Consider the following 12,960-nt stretch of genomic DNA (forward strand, 5'->3'; position numbering starts at 1 on the left):
AAATCATAGGTTAAGTCAGTTGGTAAGATCAATAAAAAAAAAACGTGGGAAGAGGAAAAAGTGGGATAGATAAAAATAGAACAATATACTTGTACTGCATTCTCTTGATCTAAAGATTTCTCCTACAAATTATTTGGAATCAGCCAACGGGGTGATTCTTTTTTGTGACTGTTGGATTCTGATCATAGTAAACTCCATTTCAGAAAAATCCAACATGGCACGTAGTATTGTTGAAACATATTACTGAGAAAGGGAAAGTTGAATATTAATCTGAATATATAGTAAGTTGGTCCATGTGCATAATCAGAACAAAATCAAGAGTGTATTAAAGGAGAACAAAATCAAGTGTATAATCAGGGATATAAGAAATGGAAGATGTTTGAAGAGACTAAAGACTTCCACAAGCAGGAAAAAAACAAAAGGATCTGAACCAAATGCAAAAATAATATCTAGATAAAAGGATTAAAAGCTAAACACATTTTTAAACACTAGGTTGAAAAAGTATATATAAAGCTCAATTATATAAAGCTACTCACCCCACCAATGTCGATGAGTACTAAAAACAGGACACCCAAAGTAATTCAGCCTTTTGATCTACTGCATGGTTAAAAGCCTAGCTACACAGGAACAAGTAGCTATCTATCAGCTATTAATAATTACGAGAGAAGTCTAATTAATTAATCATACTTTTTCTCATTTCTTGTCTCATATTCAACATATATTCCTGATCAGTTTTTGCATGTACGAAGTTGGAAACAACCGAGATAGATCATAGCCAAGTATTCTTGCAAATTTTGTTATAGAGGCATTTATATATATATATATATATATATATATATATATATATTGTCCTAGCACGCTTACCTTGGATTAATACAAGTACTTAATTGGTCTAACACATATTTTAGAATATTATTATTATGATAGTTTACGTGCAGGTAGCTTCTGAAACTTGAAAGATTTAGTACTTGTACGTATAGAACTCTTCAACCTATTTGAACTTTAATTTCTAATTTATATTTACTTGGGGTTTGAAATATTTAATTAATCGCTTGAAATAAGGAATGTTATCCCTTGATCATCAAGCGGCCACTGTGTAAATTTGCATGAAAGTTAGTCAAATATGTACATATATAGCCAAAATTAGTTTCAAACAAGGATGCATGCAGTACTACTTACGTGTGTCATAATTAAACTATCTATAGTTAGTTAGTTATATATAGATATAACAGATTATGATAGAACTAATTATGAAGTTCATTGTGAAGAGGAACTAATTATGATAGAAGAAGCATCTCAAAAAGTGTGATTTTCCAGTATGGACGATGTTAGGATGTTCTCTAAATATGCCCCTCAACCCCATCTGATCTAGTGTATTTTCATAAGTTAATATGAACAAATATGCACACAAATTCACTAGTTTGTACTCTCCCAAACCAGGCCAACTGGACAAATGGGCATAGTTTGCAACTTTGCACTGTTTGGGCAAGCATGTTGTACACTTTGACAAACAAAAACATATATATATAGATTAATACAGAAGTTATTTTCGACAAGTATTGGTAGATTATTGTAGGTCTGTCCAGTTTTTTTTTTTTCGTTCACATCTTCCTTTGTACCTTGACTAGAAAATAATAGTACCAATTCGTCGTGTTTGTATATCTATATTTGAAGTAGCATGCTTCCAGTTTCCGAACTCTACAAGTTATATTATTAGTCTATAGGACTATATTCATGCTACTTTGAATTTAAGTTTTTATTATCATTAATTATATTAATTGATGACACATATTTTAAATAGAACCAGCATAAACATGAGGATCCAAGGATTAGAGTATGTGTAGAATTAAAAATATTCACAGATCCTTTATCATTGAATAAGCCAAAAGCCAAAATCACGAGAGGTACATTTCAAGAGATCAATGGGTGTCATTTTGGCCTTCTAGTCAACTTCAGCACCACATTTAATTAATTCCTTCCATGGGTTTTATCAGAGGGCTTTTTGCTTTCCCTGCTGGTTGAAATGATCGGGAGGGTCGCCCTCGTCAACTACGGCGAAGACTATGGCAAACTCGTTGTTCTCGTCGATGTCATCGACCAGAACCGAGCTCTCGTGGATGCCCCTGATATGGAAAGATCCCAAATGAATTTCAAGAGGCTCTCTCTCACTGACCTTAAAATTGACATTAAGAGGGTTCCTAAGAAGAAGGAATTGCTTGATGCTATGGAGAAAGCTGATGTTAAGAAGAAGTGGGAGAATAGTTCCTGGGGCAGAAAGTTAATTGTTCAAAAGAGAAGGGCTTCTCTAACTGACTTTGATAGGTTCAAACTTATGTTGGCAAAGATTAAGAGGGCTAGACTGGTAAGGCAAGAGCTCGCAAAACTGAAAAAGGAGAATGCTTCCTAAGCATAGTTTTTATATCTATTTCCCAATTTTGTTTTGAATTTTCTGCTGTTGTATGTTTGGATGGTGAGATTGTTTCAATGAAATCAGAGTTTTAGAGCAGCTTGAGTTTTTATATATTTCCAACAAGACTTAATTGATAGTCAGTTTTATTGGTAGACCTTTTCTTATCTGGATGTTCATGTTACTCAATATTTTAATCTAAGTGTTGGTATTCATCATCTTTTCTTTAAAAAAAAACAAAAAAAAAAACTTACACATGCAGTCTTTTTTTCTTCTTCCTGTGAGTGTAATCACCAATAATTGCACAGGTGATGAGTGTGAAAGCCCTTGGAACTTCACTAAAGTTAACTTTCGAGGGAAAGAATCTGTTAATATATCCAGAGACATGGTTTTTCATGTTGGCTGTGGCTACATGTGTCATCACTCAGATGAATTACCTCAATAAGGTTGGTATGGAATGGTGTTGTCAGTGTTTAATTCAAGCTAGCATAATTTTAAGTTTTGAATCTATGGAATTCCTGGCATATTACATATTCGATAAAAGTTACCCTTTTTATTGCATTGATTTATTTTTAATTTTTCCTTTCTTGCTCTTTTTCCCTCCATGTTTGCTACTTATTCAACCAATGAAAAGCCTTCTAGAACATGTGCATACTTGTCGACCTTAATTTTGATATGCCTCTTGATATGTGGTCTTGCCAAATTTTTGTGATCAATATATAGTCCACAATCTTTAGTTTTTCTTCCTACATTAATTAGGTACAGTTGACTGCCTTGGATCTTCCAAAGTGATCGGATGGCTTAGGCTTGCTCCAATGAATCTAGGGATATTGAAACAACCTAAAAAGTATGCCAGAATCTGATGTGTGGTGTTACTAATATTCCCTTTCCTGTGAAGTTATTCGTGGGAGAAGTATGTGGGATATATTTTAAAATCACGAGAGGTACATTTTAAAATCAATCCATAAGTGTAAATCACAAGAGGTACATTTTAAAATCAAAGACCACAACGTAAAACAACTAAACTAGATACATCTATCAACCCCAAAATTAAAAGCGATACGACCGATTGTTTTCGTTCAAAAACGAATGAGTTACAGAGTGAGACAGAGAGAGATAGAGAGCGAGAGAGAGCGAGAGAGAGTGATGGAGCATAAAAGAAACTCACCGGCGAGAAGACGACGGCGAGACGACGACACGAAGACGGTGGCGAGAAGACGGCGCCGCTACCAAGAACCAAAACCCCCGTGTAGAGAGAGAGAGAGAGAGAGAGAGAGAGAGAGGGAAGATGTCTGAATCGTGGGAAAATAATAGGCGCGGGAGGGTAAGTGTAGAAAATCTATTAAGGCGACTTTTAAGTCGCCTTAATAATACACAAAGTCGCCGTAATAAAACTATAATAACGGCGGACACTTTGTTATGACAATATTGCTTTACAGATCGGGTTTTTTCCGGCTACATTTTTTCCGGCGAACAAAAACAGCCGCAAATAAGTGATTTTTGCGGCTACTTTTATAATTGACACAAATTTTTTACCAAAGTTTAAAAATGGGCTTTTTGCGACCATAAATCTATCGCCGGAAATAAAAATAGCCGCAAATAGTCCTTTTTCTTGTAGTGTGAATTATATATATTTATTTGTGATATGGATTGTGTTATACCATGAATTAAAATGTAAAATTGTTGTTATATGTATGATTATTCTTAAAATTAATGTGTTTTAGATGTATTTTTTTGAAGCATATCATGTGATTTTGTGTATGTTATATTTTTTTTAAGCATATGTTGTGGTTGTTTGTGTATGTTATATTTGTATATTTTATTATTATTTGTAAATTTATGTGTTTATTTGTGTAATATGTTGTGATTAAAGAATATATATATATAGTGTGATTATTTGTTGTGCATAATAGATATTATATAATGGGACAACTACATGCAATATATTTATTATATTTGAATAATAATAATTATTATAAGTTATAATATAAATATTAACAAATAAATTGTTATCAACAAATAAGTATCTAATTTGTATAATAACAATTAATCATATCGTTATTCATAAAAAATAACAACTAAAAATATTATTTACAAATAATAACAATTATATAATAAGTATCAATTATAATAATAATTAAAATTTAAGTGTTATCAACAAATAAGTATCTAATTTGTATAATAAGAATTAATAATATTGTTATTTATAAAAAATAACAACTAAAAATATTATTTACAAATAATAAAAATAAAAATTATATAATAACTTATATAATAACAATTATATAATAACAAATATATATAATAACAATTAAATATTAATAATAACAATTATATAATAGCAATACTTTCTATATAATAACAATTATAATAACTAATACTTTCTATATATAATAACAATTATATATTAACAATAATTTTTATTTTTTATCTATCATAACAATGTCAAACAAATAGTTATGTTATTTTGTTAAAGTAGAGAGAAATATTGTAAATATACTCACAAGCTTCATATCTTAGAGAGAATGATTGAGAATTATCTTGAAAGAATGTCTGTCAAGTTGCTTGACTGTCAAAGTCTCTCCGGCCTTGAGAGTTGTCAAGGTCAGATAGCTTGTGACAGTTAAGTAATTTGACATAAATTTAGACATTTCTTCAAGATCATTCTCAATCGTTTCTCTACAAGATAGGTAACTTGTGAGCATATTCTTCTATCTAAGCTCTAGTTTAACAATATAACACTATTATATTTGTTTGACATTGTTAATTCAAATAACATGAAAATATTATTTGTAGTGTTTTTTGTAAGATATTGTGTAACATTGCATAAATAACCTTAGACCTATTTGGAAATTAGTGTACATTTAGGTGTAAACTTGTTGAACCAAAGGTTTCAAATTTCATGTGATTATAAATCTACACATGGATTTTGATGATAACAAATGAATTCAAAGAATAAAGGAGTTTCAAACTCAAGTTGTTCACACAATAGAATCAAGCACATCAAAGAACCCAGCATGAGCAAGAAGGAAACAAGTTCACATTAAAGTCATAGAGTAATGTTGTAAATCTCTTAAAATTCAAAATTAGGATTAATGCTCAAAATTAATATTTTATCATAAAACATTAAAATACATTTTCCACATGTGCATGAATATTTTTGAAAATTAAATTTGAAAATTTTGAAAGATGATTGATTGTCATCTTTTGCATGTGCATGCCTTGATTAAAGGGTTGAACTTTGAAAATATTAAAGATGATTGATTGTCATTTTTCACATGTGCATATTTTATTTGAATATTTTTAAAAGTGATTGATGCTTTTTTAGACTTATACAAAAGGTAGATGATTTTGTTTGAAAAATTTGAAAAGTAAAGTGTGCTCATTTTGTCATATATAAAAAGTAAAAGATTAGGTTTGAATTTTTTGAAAAGGAAAGTGTGCTCATTTTGTCATATATAAAAAGTAAAAGATTAGGTTTGATTTTTTTGAAAAAATGAATGATGTTGTCTTTGACAATTGAAAAAGAAGAACCTTTTATTTGAATTTTTTGAAAAAGTAAATGATGTTGTCTTTGACATGTGAATCTTTTTAAATTTGAATATGAAGTCTCATATGCCTATAAATAGATCATTTGAGAGCTTCACATTCACAACATCCAGAGCATACAACATTCATTCAGAGCTTTCATTCTCTCTTCTCTAAGCATTGAGCCTTAATCCTTGTTCATTTTGAGAGATATAGTTTGTGCTGTATTGTTCTTATTTCACTCATTGAGGAGTGTTTTCTGATAACCTACCCACTATCAGTTTTTGTATCAGAAAAAGTGTGTGTATAACCCTTGTGCGTGTAGAAAGTATTCTATACGGGGAATAGTTGAATCACCACTTGTAAGGTGATTGCAAGTATAGAGAGTGTTCTACACGGATCCTTTGTAGCGGTGTTATTCAAAAGTGTAATAGGTTTCTATCTCCACCTGAAGGAGGTTGAATAGTGAATTTGGGAATCCTCAAGGGGTAGCTTGAGGCGAGGACGTAGGCAGTGGGGCCGAACCTCGTTAATATACTGAGTTTGCTTCTCTCTTATCCTTACTCTTTATATTTATTGTTATTTCATATTTTGTTTATATTTTATATTATATATTTGATTTATATTTGTTATTTTTTTAATACAACTCAATTCACCCCCCTCTTGTGTTAGTCATCTGGGCAACAATTGGTATCAGAGTTAAGAGCTCTATTATAAGATTAACTATCTTTTGAGTTAAGATCTTATGGCTAACATTGTAGCTTCATTTGGTGAAGGTCAATCTAGCAGTCGGCCTCGACTCTTTTGTGGAGATAATTACTCATTCTGGAAAGTTAGAATGAGAATATTTCTTCAAGCTCAAGGTAGAGAAATCTAGAAATGTATTGTAAATGGACCTTATATTCTAACAAAAGTGGTTGATGGAGTAAAGGTCAAAAAGGAAGAAGAAGAGTTTGATCGTGAAGACGATAGACTTTATACTTTAAATTTAACTGCTATGAATTTATTATATAATGCTCTTAATGGAAATGAGTTCAATAGAATAATGAATTGCGCTACGGCAAAGGAAATTTGGGATAACTTGGAAGTAACTTATGAAGGAACTTCGCAAGTCACGGAATCAAAAATTTATATTTTTACTCATGAATATGAAATGTTTAAGATGAATAATGATGGATCTATTTCTAGTATGCACACTCATTTTACTAACATCATAAACAGCTTGACAGCTCTTGGCAAAGTTTATTCCAAGGTGGAGATAGTAAGAAAAATTCTCAACTCTTTACCAAAACGTTGGGAATCAAAAGTTACGGCTATTCTTGAAGTTAGAGACCTCAAGAAGCTCGAAGTCAATGAACTCATCGAGTCACTTATCACCCATGAGTACATATTAAAAAGAGGAGAAGAAGAATGAAAGCCAAAAAAGAGTTTAGCACTTAAAGTTGTTCCTGATAAAAGTGAAAGTGATGAATATGAGGAAAATGACGATAAAGATGAAGAAGTTGCGATGATAACAAGAAGAATTCAGAGATTCTTGAAGAAAAATAGAACTCCTCTGAGGAAATCTTTTAAAAAGTTTTCCAAGAAAGATTCAGGTAAAAATGACACTTTAATTTGTTATAAATGCAATAAACCTGGTCATATCTAGCCAGATTGTCCTCTGCTAAAGAAAGATCGAAACAAGGGCAAGAAAGCAATGAAAGCTACATGAGATGATGATTCAAGTAGTTCAGATAGTGAAGCAAGCAATGGAGAATCAGCAAATCTTTATCTTATGGCTAAAGATGACATTGAGGTAACAAATCTTGATAATATTGAATATCCTTCATATGAAGAATTGCAAAATGTTTTAGAAGAGGTATATGAGGAATTTGAAAAATTGGGTATCAAGTATACTACTTTGAAAAAGAAAAATTATTCTTTAACAAACGAAATTGAAATTTTAAGAAAAGAAAGTATCATTTTGAAAGATGAAAATCTTGAATTGAATAAGAAGAAAACCGATTTAGAAAATATTGTTGAAAACTTTACGAATGGGAAAAGAAATTTTGAAAAACTTCTTGGTAGTCAAAGACGTGTTTTTGACAAGGCAGGTTTGGGATATATGCCAAAATAAAAATACAAACCTTATAAAAATTTCTTTGATAATCATTCTACATCAAAGACTAATATTCAAAATTCTTTTCATAAAAATAATTTTGTCAAAAAAGGATATTATTATAATCATTCAAGTTTTTTCATATATGTCACATGCTATTTGCAATTTTTGTAATATAAATGGTCATAATTATCATACTTGTCATATTAGAAGAAATCATACAATGACTATTAGGGCCATATGGGTACTTAAAAATCTTGTTTTTTCTAATACTAATAAATAAAGGACCCAAAAAACTTGGGTACCAAGAAAAATCATTTTAATTGTTTTTATAGGTATGCATGAAGTCATCCACAAGTAAAAATAAGTGGTTTTTAGATAGTGGATATTCAAGACACATGACGGGAGATAAGACTAAGTTCTTTGATCTTAGATCTAAAGAAGAAGGACACGTGACATTTGGAGACAACTCGAAAGGGAAGATCGTGGGAATAGGTAAAATTGGTAATGAATCTTCTCTCATAATTGAAGATGTTCTACTTGTTGAAAGTCTAAAACATAATCTTTTGAGCATAAGTCAATTATGTGATAAAAGATTTACAGTTACTTTCAAAATAGATAAGTGCATTATTTTGAATGATCATGATTGTAATATTTGTTTTATTGCTTTTAGAAACAATAATGTTTATACAATCGATTTTGAAGAAATTACCTCACAAGATACTATTTGCTTTTCAGCTCAAAATGAAACTAGTTGGTTATGGCATAGAAGATTAGGTCATGCCAACATGGAACTTATTTCCAAACTTTCAAAAAATGATCTTGTGAGAGGTTTACCAAAAACAAATTTTCTTAAAGACAAAATTTGTGATGCATGTCAATTTGGTAAACAAACAAAAACTTCTTTTAAAACTAAGAAACATATTTCCACTACTAGACCATTGCAACTGATACACATGGATCTTTTTGGACCAAATAGAGTTGCAAGTTTAGGAGGAAAATATTATGCATTTGTTATTGTTGATGATTTCTCTAGATATACTTGGGTCATCTTTCTTGCTCATAAAGATGAGGCACATAATGCATTTTACCAAGTTATGCAAGAGAATTCAAAATGAAAATGGCTATACTATTTCAAGTATCCGAAGTGATAGGGGAAAAGAGTTTGTTAATAAAAATATTGAAACATTTTGTGATGAAAATGGTTTTGTGCATAATTTTTCTGCTCCTCGAACTCCTCAACAAAATGGGGTAGTAGAGAGGAAAAGTAGATCTCTTCAAGAGATGGCAAGAACAATGCTCAATGAGAACAACTTGCCTAGTTATTTTTGGGCCGAAACAGTAAGTACTGCATGTTATGTTATAAATAGAGTTATGCTAAGGTCTAAATTAGATAAAACCCCCTATGAGCTTTGAAATGAGAAAAAACCCAACATTGGTTACTTTCATGTATTTGGATGCAAATGTTTTATTTTGAATGACAGAGATAATTTAGACAAGTTTGATGCAAAATCTGATGAATGTATCTTTCTCGGGTATTCTACTAATAGTAAAACTTATAGAGTATTCAATAAAAAGACTTTGACTGTACAAGAATCTATGCATGTAGTATTTGATGAATTTAATTCTCCACTCTCCAAGAAATCTATTGATGAAGAAACAGGAGGTATAAATAACACGGAAAGTCTCAATCTCAATAAAGAAAAAATAATAGAGGAAGTTCAACATGGAGCCATCAGGAAAGATCATCAAAATTTAATACAAGATGCAACCAAACAGTGGAAATTTGTGAAAGATCATCCAGTGGAACAAATTTTGGGAGAACCTTCACAAGGTGTAAGTACTCGATCATTTCTTAGAAATATTTGCAATCATACTGCTTTTCTATCTCAAATTGAACCCAAAAATATTGATGACGCACTTCTTGATGAATCTTGGATTCTAGCTATGCAATAAGAGTTGAATCAATTTGAAAGAAATGATGTTTGGATACTTGTTCCTAAACCCAAAAATCATACTATTATTGGAACAAAATGGGTTTTTAGAAACAAGAAAGATGAGTCCGGAGTCATTACTAGAAATAAGGCTCGACTTGTAGCCCAAGGTTTTAATCAAGAAGAATGGATCGATTATGATGAGACATATGCACCTGTCGCAAGATTAGAAACTATTCGAATGCTACTTGCATATGCTTGTTATAAAGATTTCAAACTTTTTCAAATGGATGTTAAAAGTGCTTTCTTAAATGGTTTTATAAATGAAGATGTATATGTTGAGCAACCTCCTGATTTTGAAAATCATATTTCCCCAAATCATGTTTTCAAACTCACAAAAGCACTATATGGACTTAAACAGGCTCCTAGAGCTTGGTACGAGAGACCCAGTGGTTTATTGATTGAAAAAGGTTTTTCAAGAGGAAAAATCGACACAACTCTTTTCATTAAATATGAAAATGTTGATATTCTTTTTATTCAGATTTATGTTGATGATATAATATTCGGTGCTACTAATGAAAATATGTGTCAAGTTTTTGCTAAGACTATGCAGGAAGAATTTGAGATGAGCATGATGGGAGAACTTACATTCTTTCTCGGATTGCAAATTAAGCAAACAAAAAGTGGGACATTCATCAATCAATCAAAATATATTAAGGAATTACTGAAGAAGTTTGGGATGGAAAGTGCTAAGGAAATTGGAACACCAATGAGCTCATCAACTAAACTTGATAAAGATGAATCCGGTAAGCCAGTTGACTCGAAGATGTATCGAGGTATAATTGGTAGCTTATTATATTTAACAACCAGTAGACCAGATATTATGTTTAGTGTGTGCTTATGTGCATGCTTTCAATCATCTCCAAAAGAATCACATTTAATTGCAGTTAAGCACATTCTTAGATATCTTAGTGGTACAATTAACCTAGGGTTATGGTACCCTAAGCACATATCTTTCGATCTAATTAGCTACATAGATGCAGATTATGCTGGCTGTAAAATAAATTGAAAAAGCACTAGTGGAGCATGTCATTTCTTAGGTCATGCACTAGTTTCCTAGTTTAGTAAAAAACAAATTTCTGTTGCACTATCTACTGCTGAAGCAGAATATGTTGCTGCGGGTAGTTGTTGTACTCAAGTTCTCTATATGAAGCAACAACTTGAAAATTTTAAACTCATGTATAATTACATTCCAATCAAATGTGATAATACAAGTGCTATAAATCTTTCAAAGAACCCAATACAACATTCTAGAACTAAGCATATTGAAATAAGATATCATTTTCTTCGAGATCATGTGCAGAAAGGCGATATAGTACTAGAATTCACAAACACACATGATCAGTTAGCAGATATTTTCACAAAGCCTTTACCAGAAGATAGATTATGTATGATCAGAAGAGAAATAGGTATAATGCATGCTATGAATATCTCTTAAAAGATAGACTAGAGTCAATAAAAATAGAGATAGATTTTGAAATACTTTTACATAAACTTGAGATTCTTAGCCTCATGTTTGAGACGCTCATTCTCTTCATACAATATCATGTCATTCTTATCCATGGGAACCAGCAAGCGGAATGAAGAATCTAATAAAGATTTCAACTGTTTATTCTTCTGCCGAATGATTCCTTCCCTTTTGTGAGACTCTTGAACAATTCGTTGAAGTACAACAATTTGTTCTTTGAGCTTTTCAACTTCATATTTTTGGCTTGTAGCCGCTGAGAAAAAGCAACAATAGAGGAAGAGTAGCGAGTCCCAAGACTCACCAAGTCATAAATAGCATCAGAATCTGACTTATTAGTCAGATTATTATTTTCCTGCTGCAACATGGCACCAATGGCAGCTGCAGAAAGGACAGGAGGTTGAGATGCAGAATGTCTCGTGGATGGATCTAGAGAAATGTTAGAAGAATGAGCCATTGAGAAAAGAATAGAAGGCTTAAAACGAGAATGTTGAAGGAATGCAGATGAGTTATAGAGATGAGAAGAAAACTTGATGCGGATTGGATGAACTTTAGGACTGATTTTATAGAGATAGCATAAAGAATAAGACAAACTATTGTCTCTTCAAATCTTATTTAGTCAAAAGAAATACAAGATGTGCTGGACACACATTGTCAAAAGTTTTCTTACTAAGCTAGCGAGATTAACAATAGATTGTCCCTATTTTTCTAGTAAACGATGAACCTCTGCTGTTATCTGCCGATGTTGACCTTGTATCTGAACCCTTTCTCGTTCCAGCTCCTCTATTCATGGTTGCAGATCATGAGCATACTAATATGCAAATTTTTTGAACTTTTGATTTTCTTGCTTTAGCTTTCTATTCTCACTATCCTTATTAGCAAGCTTTTGTCGTAACTCAGATATTTGCATGTTAAGATGATCAATCTCACTCACCCTCGCCATTAACCTCCGAGACATGATCATAACAGAGGCAGCATATTGACTACTGAGCATTCTTGATTCTGCAATAATCTCAAAATCAGCCTTATTAGAAAAACGGTTCTCTACTCCTATCATGGTATTGACGGCCTCAGGAGAGAAGATTGATGATTGATGCGTCAAAAGTTCTTGATTCAAGTTTGGAACATTAGTGGAAGAGAATTGCTCAGTCATTCTATCGTTGTGGAAAAATAGAACTCAGGTCAAGAAGCGATGTATTTTTTTGGCATCCGATAGATGAAAATGCTCATTTTTTTATAGAAATTCAGAGCCTTCAATCACGTTTGTCAACAATATCAGGCGATTGTTTAAATCTCCAGCCGCACTAAATTCATAGAGTTAGGCCTTGAGACTTTGCAGCATTTGTCGGGTCACGGACGGCTCCTTTTTCAACTATCTACAGTGACTATTAAACGCATCGTTTTCTTCAGTCCATTTACTTGCTGCCAATCCTTTTTAATGATGCCAAAAGGGGGAGAAGTTTTATAC

The 12,960-nt window shown here is 31.8% G+C and overlaps 1 protein-coding gene across 1 annotated transcript; it reads left to right on the forward strand.

The window, feature by feature from the left end:
• Nucleotides 1-2,019: 2,019 nt before the first annotated feature.
• On the forward strand, nt 2,020-2,596 carry LOC122305789 (60S ribosomal protein L14-1-like). The gene has a single exon (XM_043118333.1). The coding sequence runs from the start codon at nt 2,024-2,026 to the stop codon at nt 2,405-2,407; it is 384 nt and encodes a 127-aa protein (XP_042974267.1). The 5' UTR covers nt 2,020-2,023; the 3' UTR covers nt 2,408-2,596.
• The last annotated feature ends 10,364 nt before the right edge of the window (nt 2,597-12,960 follow it).

Source organism: Carya illinoinensis, chromosome 3 (genome assembly GCF_018687715.1).
Source record: "Carya illinoinensis cultivar Pawnee chromosome 3, C.illinoinensisPawnee_v1, whole genome shotgun sequence".
Classification (NCBI taxonomy): domain Eukaryota; kingdom Viridiplantae; phylum Streptophyta; class Magnoliopsida; order Fagales; family Juglandaceae; genus Carya; species Carya illinoinensis.